The 21,491-nt window shown below is 42.5% G+C and overlaps 1 protein-coding gene, 1 non-coding gene and 1 pseudogene across 2 annotated transcripts; 2 read left to right on the top strand and 1 right to left on the bottom strand.

The window, feature by feature from the left end:
- Window positions 1–1,777: 1,777 nt before the first annotated feature.
- On the top strand, window positions 1,778–1,840 carry LOC142869801 (U7 small nuclear RNA). Its single transcript, XR_012918356.1, has one exon. It is a non-coding gene; the product is annotated as a U7 small nuclear RNA (small nuclear RNA).
- Window positions 1,841–4,374: 2,534 nt separating this feature from the next.
- Window positions 4,375–5,646, top strand: LOC105863577 (interleukin enhancer-binding factor 2 pseudogene; annotated as a pseudogene).
- An 11,542-nt stretch (window positions 5,647–17,188) lies between these two features.
- ATP5IF1 (ATP synthase inhibitory factor subunit 1) lies at window positions 17,189–19,571 on the bottom strand. The gene is made up of 3 exons (XM_012750859.3): window positions 19,397–19,571; window positions 19,215–19,306; window positions 17,189–17,449 (listed from the first exon to the last, which is right to left on the bottom strand). The coding sequence occupies exons 1-3, from the start codon at window positions 19,481–19,483 to the stop codon at window positions 17,308–17,310; spliced, it is 321 nt and encodes a 106-aa protein (XP_012606313.1). The 5' UTR covers window positions 19,484–19,571; the 3' UTR covers window positions 17,189–17,307.
- Between the last annotated feature and the right edge of the window lie 1,920 nt (window positions 19,572–21,491).

The raw sequence follows: 21,491 nt of genomic DNA, 5'->3' as shown, positions 1-21,491 counted from the left end.
GGTTGCCTCAGGAGCCTCACATTTCCAGAGAAAACAACTACTCCCTTTTTTTCTTGTCTCCTCCCACCGCTCCACGCGCAGAGGCTCTACACATCCCAGACTCAGAGAGCCACCCTGAGGCCTGACCCTGAAACAACGCCCCTGGCCCTTACCACTACCCTGTCCTACTCCTCCCTACTAACCCCAAAAGATTTCAGTACCCCGATCCTCTCCCAGAAAAAGCTGGACTTGGAATCGAGATATCGGAGTTGAAGGTTCCAGTTCCGACCATCCCTGTGAGAACATGGGCAAGTCACTTCACCTCTCTGAACCTCGGTTTCCTGCTGTGTAAAATGGGGCACCAGTTACCTCCATGGGGCTGTTGGGAGAAGAACTAATGCACACAAGGCCCTTAACAAGGCTTGATGCAGATTAAGTGCTCAATAAACTGTCGTTATTATTTATATTGTTACTATTCTTATTTCAGAGCCCAGTGACTGGCAGATAGTGGGTGTTCAAGAAAGGTGGCTATAACCATTAATATTTAAATGTTCGGAGCACGGAGCCTGGCCATTTAGTAGCAGCTTAATAAATGGTGGCTAGGATTGTTTTTTGACCCGTGAGCACCCCGTATGGTTTCAGACCAAACGTCTGTCTCTTCAGCGAAAACTGCAGCACTCACTTTTTGCTCAGCAACAGGCTCCTCTTTCGTAAACCGCGGCGGCCAATGAGCAGGGAGAGGAGCGGGTTTCTTGGCAGCCAATAGTAGCCCTCAGCGGCTCGCCGGATAGGCCCAGGCGAGTTTCCAGGCTGATTACAGCAGCCAATCCCCATGGCTGTTTGATGGGCGGGGAGTGTCCCCGAATTCTCCCGGCTCTGCCTATCAACCGGGCTCTGATTGGTGTGAATCGTGGCGGGCGGCCCCGCCTCCGCAGGGTGGCATCGGGAATGCCTCGCCTGCTGTTTTTCTTTTTTCCCTTTTTTGTCTTTTGTTTTTTAAATTTAATTGTATTGCGATAAAATATACACATATAACTTATCATCTTTATCATTTTTAAGTGTACAGCTCAGTGGTAATAAATACATTTAGATTCTTTCCCCCATCTCCCTCCTCCCTCCACCCTCCCTCCTCCTCCCCCTCCCAGCTTCTGGTAACCACCAATCTACTGTCTGTGTTCATGAGTTTTTCTTCTTTTATTTATTTTATTTTTAATGTTTTTTTAGAGACAGAGCATAGCTCTGTCATCCAGGCTAGAGTGCGGTGGGGTGATCATAGCTCACTGCAACCTGCAACCTCCTTGAGGGCTCAAGCAATCCTCCCCAGGCCTCAGCCTCCGGAGTAGCTGAAACCACAGACAGGTGCCACCACATCCGGCTAATTTTTTTTCTTTTTATTTATTTATTATTATTATTATTTTTTTGTAGAGATGGGCATCTAACTATGTTGCTCAGGGCTGTTCTCGAACTCCTGGCCTGAAGTGATCCTCGCAGGTAGCCTCCCAAAATGCTGGAATTATAGGCATGAGCCACTGTACCTGGCCTATTTAAGACTCTTGATGCTAATTGTAAATCTTTTAAGCAGTTTGTTTCTTTGAACATTATGCTGAAGTTGGGCCTGACACTGTGCTTGGGTGAGGGTGTGGGTGGGGCGGGGGATCGGGAGAGTACAGAGTACAATGCCCCAAATCCGGCTGCCAAGATCAAACAGGTCATAAGACAAAAGGACATATAAATAGCTCAGATAAATAAATACATACGAAAATACTCTGAGCAAGTGACTACTGGGCACAAAATTCTTGAGTGATTACAGGTCTTTTAGAATTTGTCTGGCAGGTTTTCTGGTTTTCACAGGAAAGCCCTCTATGCAAAATTTTATTTTTTTTTCATGTTAACAATTATTTTATTGAGATAGAAGACACATTGGTATTCAAATTTTCTACATGTTTGAAGATACACAGTAGCACTGTACTTCCCAAAGCCACAATAGCTATTTTGTACTAAGAGTTTTTAGAGCCTTACTAACTCTTTAAACACAGAGTTCTTAATGAAGTTTATCTGTTTTTTTTTTTTTTATTTCAGCACATTACAGTGATACAAAAGTTTAGGCTACATATATTGCCTTTGCCCTACCTGAGTCAGAGCTTCAAGCATGTCCATCCCCCAGATGGTGTGCACCTCACCCATTAGGTGTGCATATATATACCCATCCCCTCCTCCTGCCTCCCATCTTCCCCCACACCCGATGAATGTTACTACTATATTGTATATGTGCACTTAAGTGTTGATCAGTTAATACCAATTTGATGGTGAGTACATGTGGTGCTTTTTTTTTTGCATTCTTGGGATATTTCACTTAGTAGAATGGGCTCCAGCTCTATACAGGATAATACAAGAGATGCTAGATCACCATTGTTTTTTGTGGCTGAGTAGAACTCCATGGTGTACATATACCACATTTTATTAATCCACTCATGTAATGATGGGCACTTGGATTGTTTCCACATCCTTGCAATTGCGTATTATGCTGCTATAAACATTCTAGTGCAGATGGCTTTTTTATAAAATGTCTTTTTTTCCTCTGGGTAGATGCCTGGTAATGGGATTGCTAGATCAAATGGTAGTTCTACTTGTAGCTCTTTGAGGTAGCTCCATATTACTTTCTACAGAGGTCTTACTAGTTTGCAGTCCCCCCAATTTTTTTTTTTTTTTTTTGAGACAGTCTCACTCTGTTGCCCAGGCTAAAGTGCCATGGCATCAGCCTAGCTCATGGCAACCTCAAACTCCAGGGCTCAAGCAATCCTGCTGCCTCAGCCGCCCAAGTAGCTGGGACTACAGGGATGCACCACCATGCCTGGCTAATTTTTTCTATATATTTTTAGTTGTCCAGCTAATTTCTTTCTATTTTGAGTAGAGATGGGGTTTCACTCTTGCTCAGGCTGGTCTTGATCTCCTGATCTCGAGCGATCCTCCTGCCTGGGCCTCCCAGAGTGCTAGGACCATAGGCGTGAGCCACTGCACCCGGCTGCAAAAATTTTTTTAAAATAAGAAAAAAACCTTTCTGGTTCACATTGTCCTGGTTGTAGTTGGACATTTAATGGATCTTAATTTGGTTTGCTAATATATATCATTCAATCCTCTGGGTTTAAATGACTTAGATTTAAAAATTGATGAGAGATTTCACATAAAGTCTCCAATTCATGAATTCTCTTAGAAAACAGGCAGATCTGGCAACATCAAATCTGCATTCTAGGGGCCATCAGCCAGACTTAGTAAATGGGCTTGTCTTTTCCAGGTCTCAGTTTCCATAACAGTAACAAATGGGACATTTGACTCATTTATGTTACCTGCCTGGCCTCTGTTGGAACCTGAGTTTGAAGCTCCTGGACAAGGCCAAGATTTCTTAACATGGCATTCAAAGCCCCCTGATAGTTTTGTGTCTTCTTTTCATCCTTTATTTCCTATCCTCTTGCTCATCCCTTCTCACATACACCTTTGCTCAAGGTCAGAATGCAAGGCAGTGACAGAATAAGGATTAGAGCCAGGATTTCTCATCTCATCCAAGCTCTTTTAACTACCTCATTTGGTTCTTTACTCATTAACTTGAAGTATTTATTTTTCTTGGTAAGACCAGGCCAAAGTCAGTCAATTTGCATAAATCCAAATTAAATGGAACGGAGTGTCCAGAAATGGAAATTTTGCTACAGAATGTGCAACCTCACATATACCTCTCACCCCATTATTTCCTATTTCTCTCCTTCTTGCTCACTCTGCTCCAGCTATGCTGGTCACTTTGCTGTTCTTTGTCCCTGTCAAACCACTCTTGTGTCAGGGCCTTGCTATTAGACCTCATCTTGGAATGCTCTGTATCTTCCTAACTCATGTTATTATATTATATTCTAAGGCATCTCCTTATCAGCTAACTCTATATATAATGTCACAACCTTATCAGATCATACTATATAAAATAGTTTACCTCCAGCCACTTTATGTCCTTCTTTTTTTTTTGAGACAGAGTCTCGCTTTGTTGCCCAGGCTAGAGTGAGTGCCGTGGCATTAGCCTAGCTCACAGCAACCTCAAACTCCTGGGTTCAAGCAATCCTTCTGCCTCAGCTTCCCAAGTAGCTGGGGCTACAGGCATGCGCCACCATGCCAGGCTAATTTTTTCTATATATATTAGTTGGCCAATTAATTTCTTTCTATTTATAGTAGAGATGGGGGTCTCGCTCTTGCTCAGGCTGGTTTCGAACTCCTGACCTTGAGCAATCCGCCCGCCTCGGCCTCCCAGAGTGCTAGGATTACAGGTGTGAGCCACCGCGCACGGCCGACTTTATGTCCTTTTACCCTGCTTTAATTTTCTTCCACCTCACATGTATACTTACTTGTTTATATTTTGCTTCCCTCACATTCTGTAAGCTTCAAAAATGAATGATCGACTTGTCTGCTCAACAGAGGAAAGGGGCAGTTGGCGCGGCCTCCATTGTTCAGGATTTAAGGCGCCATGAGGCGTGACAGAGGCCATGGTCGTGGTGGGCGCTTTGGTTCCAGAGGTGGCCCAGGAGGAGGGTTCAGGCCCTTTGTGCCACATATTCCATTTGATTTCTATTTGTGTGAAATGGCCTTCCCCGGGGTGAAGCCAGCGCCTGATGAAACTTCTTTTCAGTGAGGCCTTGCTGAAGAGGAATCAGGACCTTGCTCCCAATTCTGCTGAACAGGCCTCTATCCTTTCTCTGGTTACAAAAATGAATAATGTGATTGAAATTTGATTGTGGGTCCAGGAACATTTGAAGTGCAAATTGAAGAAGTCCGACAGGTAGGATCATATAAAAAGGGAACAATGACAACAGGACACAATGTGGCTGACCTGGTAGTAATGCTAAAGATTCTGCCAACATTGGAAGCTGTTGCTGCCCTGGGGAACAAAGTCGTGGAAAGCCTAAGAGCGCAGGATTCTTCTGAAGTTTTGACCATGCTGACCAATGTAACTGGCTTTGAAATCAGTTCTCTGATGCTATGGTGAAGATTATTACATTACAACAGTGCCACCCAATCTCCAAAAACTGGACCCAGAACTCCACTTGGATATAAAGGTGGATATACAGAGTGTCTTAGCAGACATGCTCACTGGTTTGAGGAAAATGCTTCTCAGTCCACAGTTAAAGTTCTCATCAGACTACTGAAGGACTTGAGGATTTGTTTCCTGGCTTTGAGCCCCTTACACCCTGGATCCTTGATCTACTGGGTCATTATGCTGTGGTGAACAACCCCACCAGACAGCCTTTGGCTCTAAACGTGGCATACAGGCGTTGCTTGCAGATTCTGGCTGCAGGACTGTTCCTGCCAGGTTCAGTGGGTATCACTGACCCCTGTGAGAGTGGCAACTTCAGAGTACACACAATAATGACCCTGGAACAGCAGGTCATGGTCTGCTACACAGCTCAGACTCTGGTCCGAATCCTATCACATGGTGGCTTTAGGAAGATCCTTGGCCAGGAGGGTGATGCCAGCTATCTTGCTTCTGAAATATCTACTTGGGATGGAGTGATAGTGACACCCTCAGACAAGGCTTACGAGAAGCCACCAGAGAAGAAGGAAGGAGAAGAAGAGGAGGTGAATACAGAAGAACCACCTCAAGGAGAGGAATAGGAAAGCACGTAAACTCAAGAGTGACCTTCACTCCCTTTGCTACCCAAGAGGAAGGCTGGAGCCTAAGCTAGAGGCTACTGGGCTTTATATGGTGGCATTTCTGTGGGATAGGAAAGACAAAAGGAAAGAAAATAAACTGTAGAAGGAAGTGTCATTCCACTGGGTTTTGATACTGGCTTAGCAGCCAGAAGTCTTGCATTTATGGCCTATGCCATCCATCTATAATGAAACAGGATACCAACATTTCTTCCTAATATTTTAGAATCCCCAACTGCTGAAAACCCCTCAACCAGTACTTTATTGTTGAAATGTTGTGAACTGTCAGTGTCTGAAAACTTTTTTCTAAGAAAAATGATTAAAGTACTTCCTAGTAGGGTTAAAAAAAAAATGAATGATCACACCACTGCACTCCAGCCTTGGTGACAGAGTGAGAACCTGTGCCTAACAACAACACCAATAATAATAATTTTAAAAAACCCAAAGAATATTAGTAAGAAAATCAAAAGGCAACCCAATATGGGAGGAAATTTTGGCAAATTATATATATAATAAGGATCTAGTATTCAGAACATAAAAAGAATTATTATAAATCAACAACAAGTATACAAATAACTCAATTAAAATAGACAAAAGGGGGGGGGACATGGGCAATATACGTAACCTTAACATTTGTAACCCCATAATACACCAAATTTAAATAAATAAATAATAAAATAGACAAAAGACTTAAATAGCTATTTCTCCAAAGAAGATAAACAAATGGTCAAAAAGCGCATGAGGCCGGGCGCGGTGGCTTACGCCTGTAATCCTAGCACTCTGGGAGGCCGAGGTGGGCGGATTGCTTGAGGTCAGGAGTTCGAAACCAGCCTGAGCAAGAGTGAGACCCCATCTCTACTATAAATAGAAAGAAATTAATTGGCCAACTAATATATATAGAAAAAAATTAGCCTGGCATGGTGGCGCATGCCTGTAGTCCCAGCTACTTGGGAGGCTGAGGCAGCAGGATTGCTTGAGCCCAGGAGTTTGAGGTTGCTGTGAGCTAGGCTGATGTTACGGCATTCATTCTAGCCTGTGCAACAAAGTGAGACTCTGTCTCAAAAAAAAAAAAAAAAGCGCATGAAAAGATGCTCAACATTATTAGTTATTAGAGAAATGCAAATCAAAACCACAATAAGATACCACTTTGTATCCACTAGGATGGCTAGAATCAGAAAGTCAGATATCATAAGTGTTGGCCAGGATATAGCAAAACCAGAACCCTTGTACATTGCTGGTGGGAATAAAAAATGCTACAGTTGTTTTGGAAAACAATTTGATGGTTCTTCAATGATTTAAACATAGCATTACCAAATGACCCAGTAATTCCACTCCTCGGTATGTACCCTAAAGAAAACAAGTGTTCAAACATGAATGCTAATAGCAGCACTATTCACAATAGCCAAAAGGTGGAAACAACCCAAATGTTCATCAGCTGATGAACAGATAACCAAAACTGATAAGCCTGTGCACTAGAATACTATTTGGCTATGAAAAAGGAATGAAAGTGATGGCTTTAGGCTACTTCATGGAGCTGGAGGGCTGGCCACGCAGGCCCTTGAGAGCCTGCAGTCCCAGTGCGCCCACTGCGGTGTGCTCCATGGTGTCTGGAGGTGGTGTTCCTACTGATAATGAGCAGGCAACTGAGAAGGCAACTGGGCAGGAGAGGGAGGTCTTGATGGCTGCGTGGAAGGGACTGGACCCATACGATATGCTACCCCCAAACGCAGCTTTAGGCACCAGGAAAAACCCTAATTTAGTCTCTTCCATCACTGACAAGCAAATAGTGGGCTGTAAGAGGACAACAGTGCCACCATCTGGTTCTGGCTGCACAAAGGCGAGACCCAGCAATTCCCTAATTGTGGAACCCATTACAAACTGGTGCCCCACCAGTTGGCACACTGAGCCCCTGCAGTAAATTTGAGTAAATTTAATTTACTGGAAATGAAATGTGCTGTAAAGTTTCTTCTTTCCAATGAAGACTAGCCATTGCTTGGCTCCTTCTACTATAAAAAAAAAAAAAACACGAAATGAAGTACTGATACATGCTACACTTTGGATAAACCTTGCAAACATCATGCTTAGTGAAAGGAGCCAGACATAAAAGGTCACATATTGTACGACTCTATTTATATAATACATTCAGAATAGGCGAGTCCATAGAGACAGAAAGCCAAGTAGAGGTTGCCAGGGGCTGAGCAGAGCAGGGAATGGAGAGTGACTGCTTAATGGGTAGGGAGTTTCCTTTTAGGGTGGCGAAAATGTCTTCAAAATAGATAGAAATAATGTTTGCACAACATTGTGAGTATACTAAATGCCACTTGATTTTACACTTTAAGTGGTTAATGATTAATTTTGTGTTATGTGAATTTAATCTCAATTAAACAGAGACAGTGGTGACCAATGAGGAATCTGTGAAATACGTGCTAATTGTGAGGATGTGCCAGGTGGCACTAAATGAAGTGGTGACATGCCCCATGCTTCTTTGTTCCTTCACCTGTTCCCAAGATTTTTGCTCTTTCTAGCGCTCGAAGTATAGATTCCTGGAGGTATGGTATAAGTAGTTTAGGTATTTTGTGCTCTAACAAAGGATTGTACCTAACAAGCAGAGGGAAGGGAGGGAGAGTGGGAGGACTGGAAGAGGAGGGAGGGAAAAGGATCGACAAATGGGACACAGCAATTAAGCTTGCATGTGGCCAACCCAGCCCTTGGAAAATTGATAGAGTCAACCTCACCAACACTTCCTCCCTGATCATTCTCTCCATGCATCATATGGTCTAAATTATTGTCAATTCTCCAATAACCCGTGGTCTCTTTCAATGCTAGCCTTCTTCAAACGCTGTTACTCAGCCTTGAATGCCACCCTCTCCCTTTTACCTGGTCACTGGTACATCTCTTCCACCATGAGGTCCCGTTGAGCCCCAGGTCTGAGTGGAGTGCCTGTCCAGTTTCCTTCCACAGCGCTTTGTATTCACCCTCTTTAGAGCACTTCCCACATTGTTTAATTCCCTGTTTAATTACTTGTCTTTCCCAAAAGGCTGCGGCGTGTTCCATAAGGACAGAAGCTATGATTATTTTGTTGTATCCCCAGTGAATAGCAGACACCCAGCATATAGTAGATGTTAAATATAATTTCACTGAGTGCATTTTGTAAAAAGATGAAAATGGAATATGAAGATGAAAATGGAATATGTAGAATATGCAACAATGCATATCCAAGAATAGGGGAAAAATAAAATATTAATAAAAAAATTCTTCTGGAAAGAGGCTTCTTGCCATAATTTAACAAATAAATAAAATATTAATAATAAAAAAAAGATGGCCGGGCGCTGTGGCTCACGCCTGTAATCCTAGCTCTTGGGAGGCCGAGGCGGGCGGATTGCTCAAGGTCAGGAGTTCAAAACCACCCTGAGCAAGAGCGAGACCCCGTCTCTACTATAAATAGAAAGAAATTAATTGGCCAACTAACATATATATAAAAAAAAAATTAGCCGGGCATGGTGGCGCATGCCTGTAGTCCCAGCTACCCGGGAGGCTGAGGCAGAAGGATCACTCGAGCCCAGGAGTTTGAGGTTGCTGTGAGCTAGGCTGACGCTACGGCACTCACTCTAGCCTGGGCAACAAAGCGAGACTCTGTTTCAAAAAAAAAAAAAAAGAATAGGGGAAAGACTCCAGGTCCTCTTTGTGGGAATTAGGCAAAAGGTGACTATTTTTCAGAACAGATGCCCCTTTCAAAATATGGTATACTGCTTGGTGAGCAGAGTACAGACTGAATTTCAGTGATCCCTAGTCCCCTCAGTCTGGTGTTCTTGTGCAGTGAACAACCTGACCAACCATATGCCACATACCAGTGGTGCTCAATTCTAATCACATATTGGAAAAACCAGGGGAGCTTTTTGAAATTACAGGCATACCTCTGAGATATTGTGGGTTCAGTTCCATACCACAGCAAATAAAGTGAGTATGAAAATAAAGTGAGTCACATACATTTTCTGGTTTCTCAGTGCATATAAAAGTTATGTTTGGGCCAGGTGTGGTGGCTCATGCCTGTAATCCTAGCATTCTGGGAGGCCGAGGTGGGCAGATCATTTGAGCTCAAGAGTTCGAGACCAGTCTGAGCAAGAGCGAGACCCTGTCTCTATTTAAAAAAATAGAAATAAATTAGCTGAACAACTAAAAATATATAGAAAAAGAATTAGCTGGGCATGGTGGTGCACGCCTGTAGTCCCAGCTACTCAGGAGGCTGAGGCAGAAGGATCGCTAGAGCCCAGGAGTTTGAGGTTGCTGTGAGCTAGGCTGATGGCACGGCACTCACTCTAGCCTGGGCAACAGAGTGAGACTCTGTCTCTGAAAAAAAAAAAAAAAAAGAAAGAAAAAAAAGAAAAGTTATGTTTGTGCTATACTATAGTCTTTTAAGTATGCAATAACATTATGTTTAAAAACACAATGTACATACCTTAATTTAAAAATACTTTATTCCTACAAAAATGCTAACAATCATCTGAGCCTTCAGTGAGTCATAGTCTTTCTGCTGGTGGAGGGTCTTGCCTCCATGTTGATTGCCGTCATACCTCACTGCAGCCTCCAACTCCTGGGCTCAAGCAACCTCCTACCTTAGCCTCCTGAGTAGTTAGGAGCACAGTTGCACACCACCATGCCTTGCTAGGCAATTTCTTAAAATAAGACAACAATGAAGTTGGCTGCAACAATTGACTCTTTCTTTCAGGAAAGATTTCTCTGTAGTATGCAATGCTGTTTGATAGCATTTTACTCACTGTAGAACAACTTTCGAAATTGAAGTCATGGCCAGGTACTATGGCTCATGCCTGTAATCCTAGCACTTTGGAAGGCCGAGGAAGAAGGACTGCTTAAGGCTGGGGCTTCAAGACTAGCCTGAGCAAGAGCGAGACCCTATCTCTGCAAAAAATAGAAAAATTAGCTGGGCATGTTGGTGCATGCCTGTAGTCCCAGCTACTCAGGAGGTTGAGGCAGGAGGATGGCTTGAGCCCAGGAGTAAGAGGTTGTAATGAGCTATGATAATGCCGCTGCACTCTAGGCAGGGCAACAGAGCGAGACCCTGTCTCAACAAAACCAAAAAAATAATTGGAGTCAAACCTTGCTACACTTTATCAACTAAGTTCACATAATATTCTAAATCCTTTGTTGTGATTTTAATAATGTTCATAGCATCTTCACCAGGAGCAGATTCTGTCTAAAAGAAACTATTTTCTTTATTCATCTGTAAGAAGCAACTCTTGATCTGCTCAAGTTTTATCATGAGATTGCAGCAATTCAATCAAATGTCTCAGACTTCTAATTCTAGTTCTCTTACTATTTCCACCACATTTACAGTTACTTCCTCCAATGAAGTCTTGAATCACCCAAAGTGCTCCAAAGTCACCCCTGAGGGTTGAAATCAAATTCTTCCCAACTTGAGTTAATGTTTATTTATTCATTTTTTTTTTTTTTTGAGACAGAGTCTCACTCTGTTGCCCAGGCTAGAGTGAGTGCTGTGGCATCAGCCTAGCTCACAGCAACCTCAATCTCCTGTGCTCAAGCTATCCTATTGCCTCAGCCTCATTTTCAGTATTCATTGCCCACATCTATCAAAGGAATCACTATGTATGTCAGCTAAAGCCTTAAGGAATGTACTTCTTAAGTAATGAGACTTGAAAATTGAAATTACTCCTTGATCCATGGGCTCCAGAAAGGATGTTGGTTAGCAGGCATGAAAACAACATTAATCTCTTTGTATATTTCCATCAGAGCTCTTGGGTGGACAGTTGCATTATCAATGAGCAGTAATATTTTGAAAGGAATCTTTTTTTTTCTAAGCACTAGGTCTCAGCAGTGGGCTTAAAACATTCAGTCCAACCATGCTATAAACCAATGTGCTGTCATCCAGGTTTTGTTGTTCATTCATGGAGCACAGGCTAAGTAGATTTACCGTAATTCTTAAGAGCCCTAGGATTTTCAGAATGGTAAATGAGCATTGGTGTCAACTAAAGTCACCAGCTGCATTAGCCCCTAACAAGAGAGTCAGACTGTTCTTTGAAGCTTTGAAACCAGGCATTGATTTCTCCTCTCTAGCTATAAAATTTCTAGATGGCATCTTTCACTATAAAGCTATTTCATCTACATTGAAAATCTGTAGTTTAGTGTGGTCATCTTCATCAAAGACCTTAGCTAGACCACTGGATAATTTGCTGCAGCTTCTCCATCAAAACTTGCTGCTTCACCTTGCACTTTCATAATGTTATGGAGACAGCTTCTTTTCTTTAATCTCATGAACTAACTGAAGTTTGCTAGCTTCCAACTTTTCTTCTGTAGCTTCCTCACTTCTCTCAGCCTTTCTAGAATTGAAGAGAGTTACCACTTTGCTCAGGATTAGGTTTTGGCTTATGGCAATGTTGTGGCTGGTTTGATCTTCTATCCAGACCACTAAAACTTTCTCTGGGCTGGGCGCGGTGGCTCACGCCTGTAATCCTAGCACTCTGGGAGGCCAAGGCAGGCGGATTGCTCAAGGTCAGGAGTTCAAAACCAGCCTGAGCAAGAGCGAGACCCCCAACTCTACTATAAATAGAAAGAAATTAATTGGCCAACTAATATATATATAGAAAAAATTAGCCGGGCATGGTGGCGCATGCCTGTAGTCCCAGCTACACGGGAGGCTGAGACAGTAGGATTGCTTGAGCCCAGGAGATTGAGGTTGCTATGAGCTAGGCTGATGGCATTCACTCTAGCCTGGGCAACAAAGCAAGACTCTGTCTCAAAAAAAAAAAAAAAACCAACAAAAAAACTTTCTCCGTATCAGCAACAGATCTGTTTTGTTTTCTTGTTATTCACGTATTCTTTGTAGTAGCACTTTTAGTTTTCTTTTTTTTTTATTTTTTTATTTTTTTTTTATTTTATTTTTTTTTTTTTTTTAGTTTTCTTTAAGAATGTTTCCTTTGCATTTCCAACTTGGCTATTTGGCATAAGAGGCCTAGTTTTTGACCTGTTCCAACTTTTGATACGCCTTCCTAGCTAAGCTTAATCATTGTTAGCTTTTGATTTAAAGTGAGAGACATGTGACTCTTCCTTTCTCCTGAACACTTAGAGGCCATTGTAGGGTTCTTAATTGGCTCAATTTTAATATTGTTGTGTCTCAGGGACTAGGAGAGGGAGAGAGATGGGATAATGGCCAGTGAGTGGAACAGTCAGAACATACATTTATCAATTAAGTTCTCTGTCTTATATAGGTACATTTCACGGTGCCCCCAAATAATTACAATAGTAATGTCAAAGATCACTGATCACAGATCACCATAACAGATAGAATAATAGTAAAGATAAGGTTGAAATATTATGAAAATTACCAAAATGTGACACTGAGAGATGAAGTGGGCACAGGCTGTTGGAAAAGTGGCATTGATAGACTTGCTTGATGCAGGGTTGCCACAAACCTTCAATCTGTAGAAAAATGCAGTTATCCGTGAAGCTCAATAAAGTGAGCACAATAAAAGGAGGCATGCCTGTACTGATGCCCAGGCTCCAATCTTAGAGATTTGGATTTCATTACTCCTGAAGTTTATTTATTTATTGACAAGAGTCTCGCTATGTTGCCCAGGCTGGAGTACAGTGGCATGATCATAGCTCACTGTAACCTCAAACTCCTGGGCTCCAGTGATCCTCCTCCCTGGGGCTTCTAAAGTGCTAGGATTATAGGCATGAGCCACCCTGCCCAGCCCTGAGGTTTTATTTATAAAGCTTTTCAGGTATTTCAATGTGCAGCCTGTGCTGAGAACTACAACTTAGACTTAACAGTGTGAAAATCTCAAACTAGGCTCTATCGTAAATGTGTGTTGGCATCATGTAAGCATGCATAGACATGCTGATGGGGTTTATGTCACAGCCAAAAAGCCAATGAATGCCAGCACCAACACCAGCACTTCCACATTTATTGCCAAGAGCCTTTGCTTTTACCATCCACCCCCAGATGTCCATGCATATCCTCTGATTTGTTCCACATCGAAGAGGGAGATAATAGCTATACCATGACATTGGAACTGCAACTCCAGGTTGTGGGAGCAAGAGTTCTGAAGTAAAGACTTTGATCAGCAGAAACCTGATAGTATGACCTCGTGAAAGTTACTTCGCAGTAACTTCCCTGCTTCAGTTCCTTTGGTTATAAAATTAAACTAGGCTTCCAGGTTGCTGAATACTGTGGCGGTGCCTGGAGGGTGGGTCCTGGGGGGGCATGGAAGCTCCGGGGTTGCCGCCCCCCACAATCGCTTGCCTTATGTATCTCTTCATCTGGCTGTTCCCAAGTTGTATCCTTTATAATAAAATAGAAAACATAAGGAAAGTGTTTCCCTGAGTTCTGTGAGCTGCTCTAACAAACAATGGAACAATCAGAAGGGGTTTCAGAACCTCCAATTTTAGCAGGGGTGGAATGGTGGTGGTGAGAAGTTCTGGAGGCCTGCACTTGAGACTGAAGTCTGAAATGGGGGCAGTCTGTGGGCCTGAACCCTTAACCTATGGGGTCTGTGCTAAGGCCAGGTAGACAGAGGGAAAAAAAATTTTTTATTATTTTTATTATTATTATTATTTTTAGACAGTCTCACTCTGTTGCCCAGGCTAGAGTGCTGTGGCATCAGCCTAGCTCACGGCAACCTCAAACTCCTGGGCTCAAGTGATCCTCCTGCCTCAGCCTCCCGAGTAGCTGGGACTACAGGCATGCGTTACCATGCCCGACTAATTTTTTCTGTATATTTTTAGTTAGCCAATTAATTTCTTTCTATTTTTAGTAGAGATGAAGTCTTGCTCTTGCTCAGGCTGGTTTCAAACTCCTGACCTTGAGTGATCCTCCCACCTCGGCCTCCCATAGTGTTAGGATTACAGGCGTGAGCCACCGCACCGGGCCAGAATTTTTTTTTTAAATACAAACAAGAAAAAAAATTAAACTAATGTAAAGGACCTATTTGCCAAAAACATCCTGAGATTTAATGAGCAAATAATTGTAATGTGCTCCATAAATATATATTGTTGTGCAATTGTTAAATAATTTCATTGCATAAAACTTCACAGACCTCTTACAAAAAAGCAAGGACCCCAATGATTCTGACACAGATGGTTTGGAAGCTGCTTAGACAGATCTGTTCCTGCAGTTCACAGAGCTACTCTGGTGTCTTCCTTTCCCAAGTCTTGTCTGTGCAAGTCTTCTTGAGATTTTGTGAGACAATAGCCTCTATTCCAATAAATTAATAGCCAGTGCTGGTTTCTGTTACGTGTGAACAAAAAGGATTTTAACAAATGCAATAAGCTAGTGAAGTATTTTCCAAATTGTATTCTGCAGAATGCTATGTTCTAAAATGTTAATGTTTCATACAAGAAAATTCTTAACATTTTTATTTCTAAATCCTAAAGCAGCATTCATATTAAGAACTATATTAAATGTGTATAATTTTTATGCATAATAACCTGCCTTTATAAAAAGTGTTGTTTATTCAAAAATTGTCAGTAGTTTCCATGAGAAACTACCTGTATACTACAGTAGTCCTTAAATCTCAGTACATAACAGAATCAACTGGAAGGGTAAGATTGCTGGGTTGAACACCCCATTTCAGCAGTTTTGTGGTGGTGCCAGAGAATTTGCATTTCTAACAAGTTCCCAGGTGATACTAACATTACTTGTGAAACCACTGCTGTAGCTATTGTAGTGTTTTCCAAACTTGCCTGATTTTAAGAACCATCTGGGGTGCTTCTGGGTCCCAGATGAAACTTACGACCTAGGCTATTTTTCTACGGTTACTGGTTCACATCACATAAATTAACTTAGAGTTTTAACATATATTTGTGATATTACTCAATACTTAACATCTTGCTTTTATTGTAGCATGATAGAAAAATTAACTACAGGTATATCATAACAAAAAGACCGTGAGTCACCATTTTCACAAAGTTCAGGTATATTTAAATTAGCCTGCTCCAAAAATTATTTATTTAATCTTTTTAAGAATTCAAGCCATGATTCTTTCATCTGCACTTTCTTCCAACTTTTTGCTTGTTTTGTTCAATTATCATTAGACTGATTTTTATTTAAAATAAAATATAGTGTAATGGCACATCCCTATTGAGAAATCAGCTCAGGAACATCATTCTTTTTTTTTTTGTCACCAGGAACATCATTACTAATAAGGCCAATTGTTGATTATAAGAAGTCACAAAAATACTATCATCTACAAATTTAGGGGATTTTGTATGCTTTGTTTTTTGGTTATAAATGTGCAAAATGGAAGATGTTAAAACTTCTTCCTAATCTTTTAAGCTTTTCAAATTTTGTTTTGTTGTAAAGTTTATAAAAAAGCATTTCACTTAGTATGATCATTTCTTTTTTTTCTTCCTTTATTTTTTTTTTTTCAATCCTGACCTAAAGATGATAATTTCTTGAACTTAATCTTTGAGGTTATTTTGCTTTTGGACACTTGAATCTCAGCACTCACACCTCAGAACATCTATAAAACTCCCAACAGCAGCATTATAATTCAAAATGTTCAGTTTAATGAGCAAGCAAGTTTTGGAAACAGCCATCTAGTATATTATCTACATGGGCAAAGTCAATGACTGTTCAATTTTTATCATTCCATGGCCCCGGCCTTTGTGAGATAGGGTCTTGTAACAAATGACTCATCACAATTCTGGGCAAATAATATATTGAACTCGTGAAATGAAAATGTTTTTCTAAATGGTCTAAATATCACCTCAAGTTTTTTTGTCTAGAGGAGTTAACACAATGAGTTTGAATAATAATTTAGTTAAGGCCAGCACAGTGGCTCTAGCCTGCCAGTAATCCTAGCACTGAGAGGCTGAGGTGGGAGGATCCCTTGAGCTCAGGAGTTTGACTATGATAATGTCACTGCACTCTAGCTGGGGGACAGGGCAAGACTGTCTCCAAAAAAAAAAAAAAAAAAATTTAGGCCTTAAAGTCTAATTTGAAACAAGAACACTTGGCAAAGCAAAATATAACCTATAAAATAATTCTGATTTTCTGCTATTAATAGACTTGATTAGTATTCACAGAACCTGGATGCAAGTCTCAACTCCAATGTATTGAGTGACTGTAGGCAATACAGGATTTCTAATTCCAGTTCTCTCAATCTGCAAAATTAGAACAAAGATGACTGGTTCATACGAGGAGTACTCTAAACCATTTTATAAATGCCAAATGGTATTATTAATGATGGTACCTTGAATTGCATCTTTGAAGCAATGATCCCTCTCTGTTCTCCAGTTTGCTCCTGGTCTTTGTGCTTTGGATTGGGATTTATCCTTTAAGCTTTCTCTGAATGCTTCTAACTAGACTGAGGAGGAATCCCTTGTCTGTGTCAGATGTCACACTTACCCCTCATTGCCTCCATGTTGTTTCACAGTACTTATCACATTGTGCTTTGATTGTGAACTCCCTATTGGAGGGACCTGTCTATTTCATTTTGGCAGTCCAGTAGTGTCTGTCCCTCTACCCCCTTCCACAGAGAAGACATCAGAGACATTTCACTGATGACAATTTATTAGAATCTGTTAGTGGCACACAAATATTAATTAAACCAGAACTATGTCTACATAGAAGTGGGCAATGATATGTGCCATTCTATGGGGAACTGTGTGCATTTAATCATCCTTTTTTATCTTGTCGATCTCCTGTTTATGTCGCTCAATATCTTTCTGCAGACGCTCAATCTCCTTCTTATGATGACCAATCTCATCTTCGTGGTGTTTTTTCAAGGCTGCCAGTTGTTCTCTAGTCTGCGCCCTATGAAGACACAGTGACTCAGAGTTTAATGTCAATCCTTTACTCTAAAGAGATCTCTAGGCCAGGCATGGTGGCTCATGCCTGTAATGCTAGCACCCTGGGAGGCCGAGGCGGGCGGATTGCTCGAGGTCAGGAGTTCAAAACCAGCCTGAGCAAGAGCGAGATCCCGTCTCTACTATAAATAGAAAGAAATTAATTGGCCAACTAATATATATAAAAAAAATTAGCCAGGCATAGTGGTGCATGCCTGTAGTCCCAGCTACTCGGGAGGCTGAGGCAGTAGGATTGCTTGAGCCCAGGAGTTTGAGGTTGCTGTGAGCTAGGCTGACACCACAGCACTCACTCTAGCCTGGGCAACAGAGCGAGACTGTTCAAAAAAAAAAGAGATCTCTAAGTATAACCTGCAATACCTAAGGCAAAGTACAGGAGTCCTAATACCATGGAGTCTGGCTGGTCATCCTCTTTTAACCCACAATCGCCATCTCAAATTGAGGTATAGCATCTTAAGGAAATGACCAAAATGATTCCATTTTCCTTGTGCTAATGCCTGAAACTCCACCATTAATGAGCGATTCCTTTCAGATTCCTCTTGAAAATTGAAAACTCCAGAGAGATGTAGCCTAAATCCCCAACACCTTATTGGAGGAACAATCCAGAGCACCTGAGTGCCTTTCTAGGGGAAAAAAGGAGCAAAAAGGAGGGAGAGAGAGAAAGCGATGTGGTTAAAGGACAAATATCCATCTCCTCTCCGAATTTATCTAGGGCCTTCTTTGCCTAGAGAAATGTGTGGCCCACTGTAAGGGCCAAAAAAGGAGGAGTTTCTTGCATAGGCAGTACTTGGCAGTTCAATCTAGGTGTCAAGAAGGACTAGATTAAAATGTTGGTTCAGCCACATTTAGCTCTGTTTTCCTTAACTATAAAATGTAGAGACCCAACTACACGGTCTCTAACGGCTGTACCTTGGCTCTCTGGTAAGGCAGGTGCCACAAATTCTCAATAACACGCAGAAGGAAGATTAGTTCCTTGCTGCTCCCCAGTGTAGACAAAAGTCAATTAAAGATAACTCAGGGCCGGGAAAGGAAGCTGATAGGCTCAGCCCACTCCCTACTTCTAAGAGAGAGAGGTAAATCTACAGCCTCGGGTCTGGGCTGGGCTGAGTAGAGCCAAGGTCTCCAGGAAGGGTTGGAGTCCAACCATAAGCAAGTTCTACCAGCTCCTAGGACCCACCCACTCTGGCAGAACTGGACACGCATGAGGATCTAGAAACCGCTGAGAAAGTCTGCAGCTTTAAGGAATGAACGTGGGCTTGCCAAGCTAAGGCGTGTGGGGGAGAAAAAGCGTAGAGTGGACGATAGGAGGGTGAAAACCAAGGGAGTCGGGCTCAGAGGGTCTGCGAGTACTGGACAGTCGGATCTAGACACTGCGTGAAGAAAATGGGGGCATTTCGCAGATCGGGGGAAACTCCATGCAGGGGGAGATGGTAATTGATAAAGGAGTTGAGCCATGGGTTTAAATTTCTCTGGAGACCCGCCGGTGGAAATGGCTTGGGTTTGGGGGCCCTGGGACTGTTTAGCAAGGAACTGGGAGCACCCTATAGGTGGCAACGGTCCGGGTCCTCAAGTGTTAGGTTGTGATGGGTCTGGGAATTCTGCTGTGGGTTGGACCGCTCCCAGGAACCAGGTAGGGTGCCTTGGACTGGAAGATGGGAGATCTTCCATCTTCCCTGGGAGATGTAGGGATGTACTTGGGATCTCGAGGGCCTCACCGGAAATATCGATCTTCTTCCGCCTGCTCTCTCTTTCCGAAGGCTCCACCAGCATCCCTAATCGAGCCCGCGCCCCTGTCGGTATGCTCGGCCTGGGGAGAGACGGGGACATAGGTAAAGGTGCGGAAGGGAAGATGGAACCCGCGTTCAGGGTTGGGGCAGCGGACACTGCTGCTGCGTACCTGATCCGAGCCGAAGCCTCGGGCTTGGACGGCCTTCACGCCCCACATGCCAAGCCGCGACCGCACCGCCAACACCGAGACTGCCATAGTTGCCAGAGCTTCTCTCAGGTCACTGCGGCAACAGCCTCTCTGAACGCGCTAATGACGAGGATGGCCAAGCACCCAATCTGTTCGATGGAGGGGCGGAATGAATACAGGAGTAGCGAATCATGGGAGAGAGGAGGCGGGATTCCGGGAGCTCACAGCGAATCCTGAGCAAGATGTGGACCTGTTTTTAGCCAACCGCTAATAAGTGGCCAAAGCTTCGTAGCTAATAATGACACAGAGGAGGTTGTAGAGGGGGATGAGGAGAATGTCAGAAGCCGAAATTTTGGCCCTTGGACCCATCAGAATGAAGCGTGGCATCCAACTCCAGCCCACGATTCTAATCCTAAAGTCGTTATTTTTTATTTTTTTGAGGCAGGGTCTCGCTCTGTTTCCCGGGCTAGTGTGCCGTGGCGTCATCATAGCTCACAGCAACCTCAAACTCCTGGGCTCAAGCGATTCTCTTGCCTCAGCTCCTCCCCCTCCCCGCCCCCTCCCCCGCTGGGACTACAGGCAGGTGCCACCAGGTCTGGCTAATTTTTCTATTTTTTGGTAGAGATGTGGGGAAGGTCTTACACTTTTACACTTGCTCAGGCGGGTCTCCAACTCCAGGCCTCAAGCAGTTCTCCTGAGGCACTGTGTCCAGCAGAACTGGTTTTATTGATCCTCCTTTGGCTGGGAAAATACCATTCCTGGTTTGTATTACTTAAATGGGAAGAAATGTCTGCAGAGCAAATTTTCAAATGTTCCTTGCAGAAAATTTTGGAAAACACAAAAGTAGAATGATGGAAATAATGATCTTATAGGCCCCCAACCTAGTAATAATAGTTTGGTGTGTTTCTAGATGATCTTTAAGTGCCAGGCCAGTCGCAGAAACTGTTTCTAGTTCTCAGATACTGCTGTTTCTCGATCATGTCCTAGGCTGAACATCCAGTGGAAGATCTTGCTGAGTTTATGGAAAAGATCCATCTAGGCACTACGAGATGGTATAATTATTAACAATAAAAGGGGAAATAACAGTGACAATGTGGAGAAATTGCAGCCCTTGTACATTGCTTGTGGGAATGTGAAATAGATCAGTCATGGTGGAAAACAACTTGGCATTTGCTCAGAAAATTAAATGTAGATTTGCCACATGACTCAGCAATTTCACTTCTAGGTACAAACCCCCACAAAGTTGAAAATAGGTACTCAAACAAATACATGTACATGCATGTTCATAGCAGCACTATTTCAAAATAGCCAAAAGGTGGAAACAACCCAAATGTCCATTAACTGATGAATGGGTACATTAATTGTGGTATAAACATACAGTGGAATATTATTCAGCCATAAAACAGGAATGAAGTACTGATAAATACTACACTTTGTTTTTTGTTTTTTGTTTTTTTCAGACAGGGTCTCACTCTGTTGCCCAGACTAGAGTGCCGTGGCGTCAGCCTAGCTCACAGCAACCTCAAACTCCTGGGTTTAAGCAATCCTACTGCCTCAGCCTCTGGAATAGCTGGGGCTACAGGCATGCACCACCATGCCCAGCTAATTTTTTTTTTCTGTATATATTCTTAGTTGACCAATTAATTTCTTTCTATTTTAGTAGAGACGGGGGTCTCGCTCTTGCTCAGGCTGGTTTCAGACTCCTGACCTTGTGCGACCCTCCTGCCTCAGCCTCCCAGAGTGCTAGGATTACAGGCGTGAGCCACTGTGCCAGGCCAATACTACACTTTGGATAAACCTTGAAAACATTATGCTAAGTGAAAGGAACCAGACACAAAAAGCTACATATTGTATGATTTCATTTATAGGAAATATCCAGAACAGGTAAATACACAGAGACAGTTTACATATTACTTATTTTTATTTATTTATTTTTTTCATGGACTTCTATACAGGGTATACATATTACTTATTGACAGGGACTGGGGAGAGGGTACTTAACAGGTACCAGGTCTTTTTCTTCTTTCTTTCCTTTTTTTTTGAGACAGAGTCTTGCTCAGGGCTAGAGTGCTGGGCT

Source organism: Microcebus murinus, chromosome 2 (genome assembly GCF_040939455.1).
Source record: "Microcebus murinus isolate Inina chromosome 2, M.murinus_Inina_mat1.0, whole genome shotgun sequence".
Classification (NCBI taxonomy): domain Eukaryota; kingdom Metazoa; phylum Chordata; class Mammalia; order Primates; family Cheirogaleidae; genus Microcebus; species Microcebus murinus.
This window is presented reverse-complemented; position numbering and strand designations above follow the sequence as displayed.

Bases quoted from the DNA above. Each gene is read 5' to 3' on its own strand.
- ATP5IF1 (XM_012750859.3), bottom strand. From the start codon at position 19,483: ATGGCAGTCTCGGTGTTGGCGGTGCGGTCGCGGCTTGGCATGTGGGGC. The intron at 19,307-19,396 runs GTACGCAGCAGC...GTCTCTCCCCAG, and splicing joins GAGGCTTCGGCTCGGATCAG to GCCGAGCATACCGACAGGGG. The intron at 17,450-19,214 runs GTGAGGCCCTCG...GTGTCTTCATAG, and splicing joins GAAGAAGATCGATATTTCCG to GGCGCAGACTAGAGAACAAC.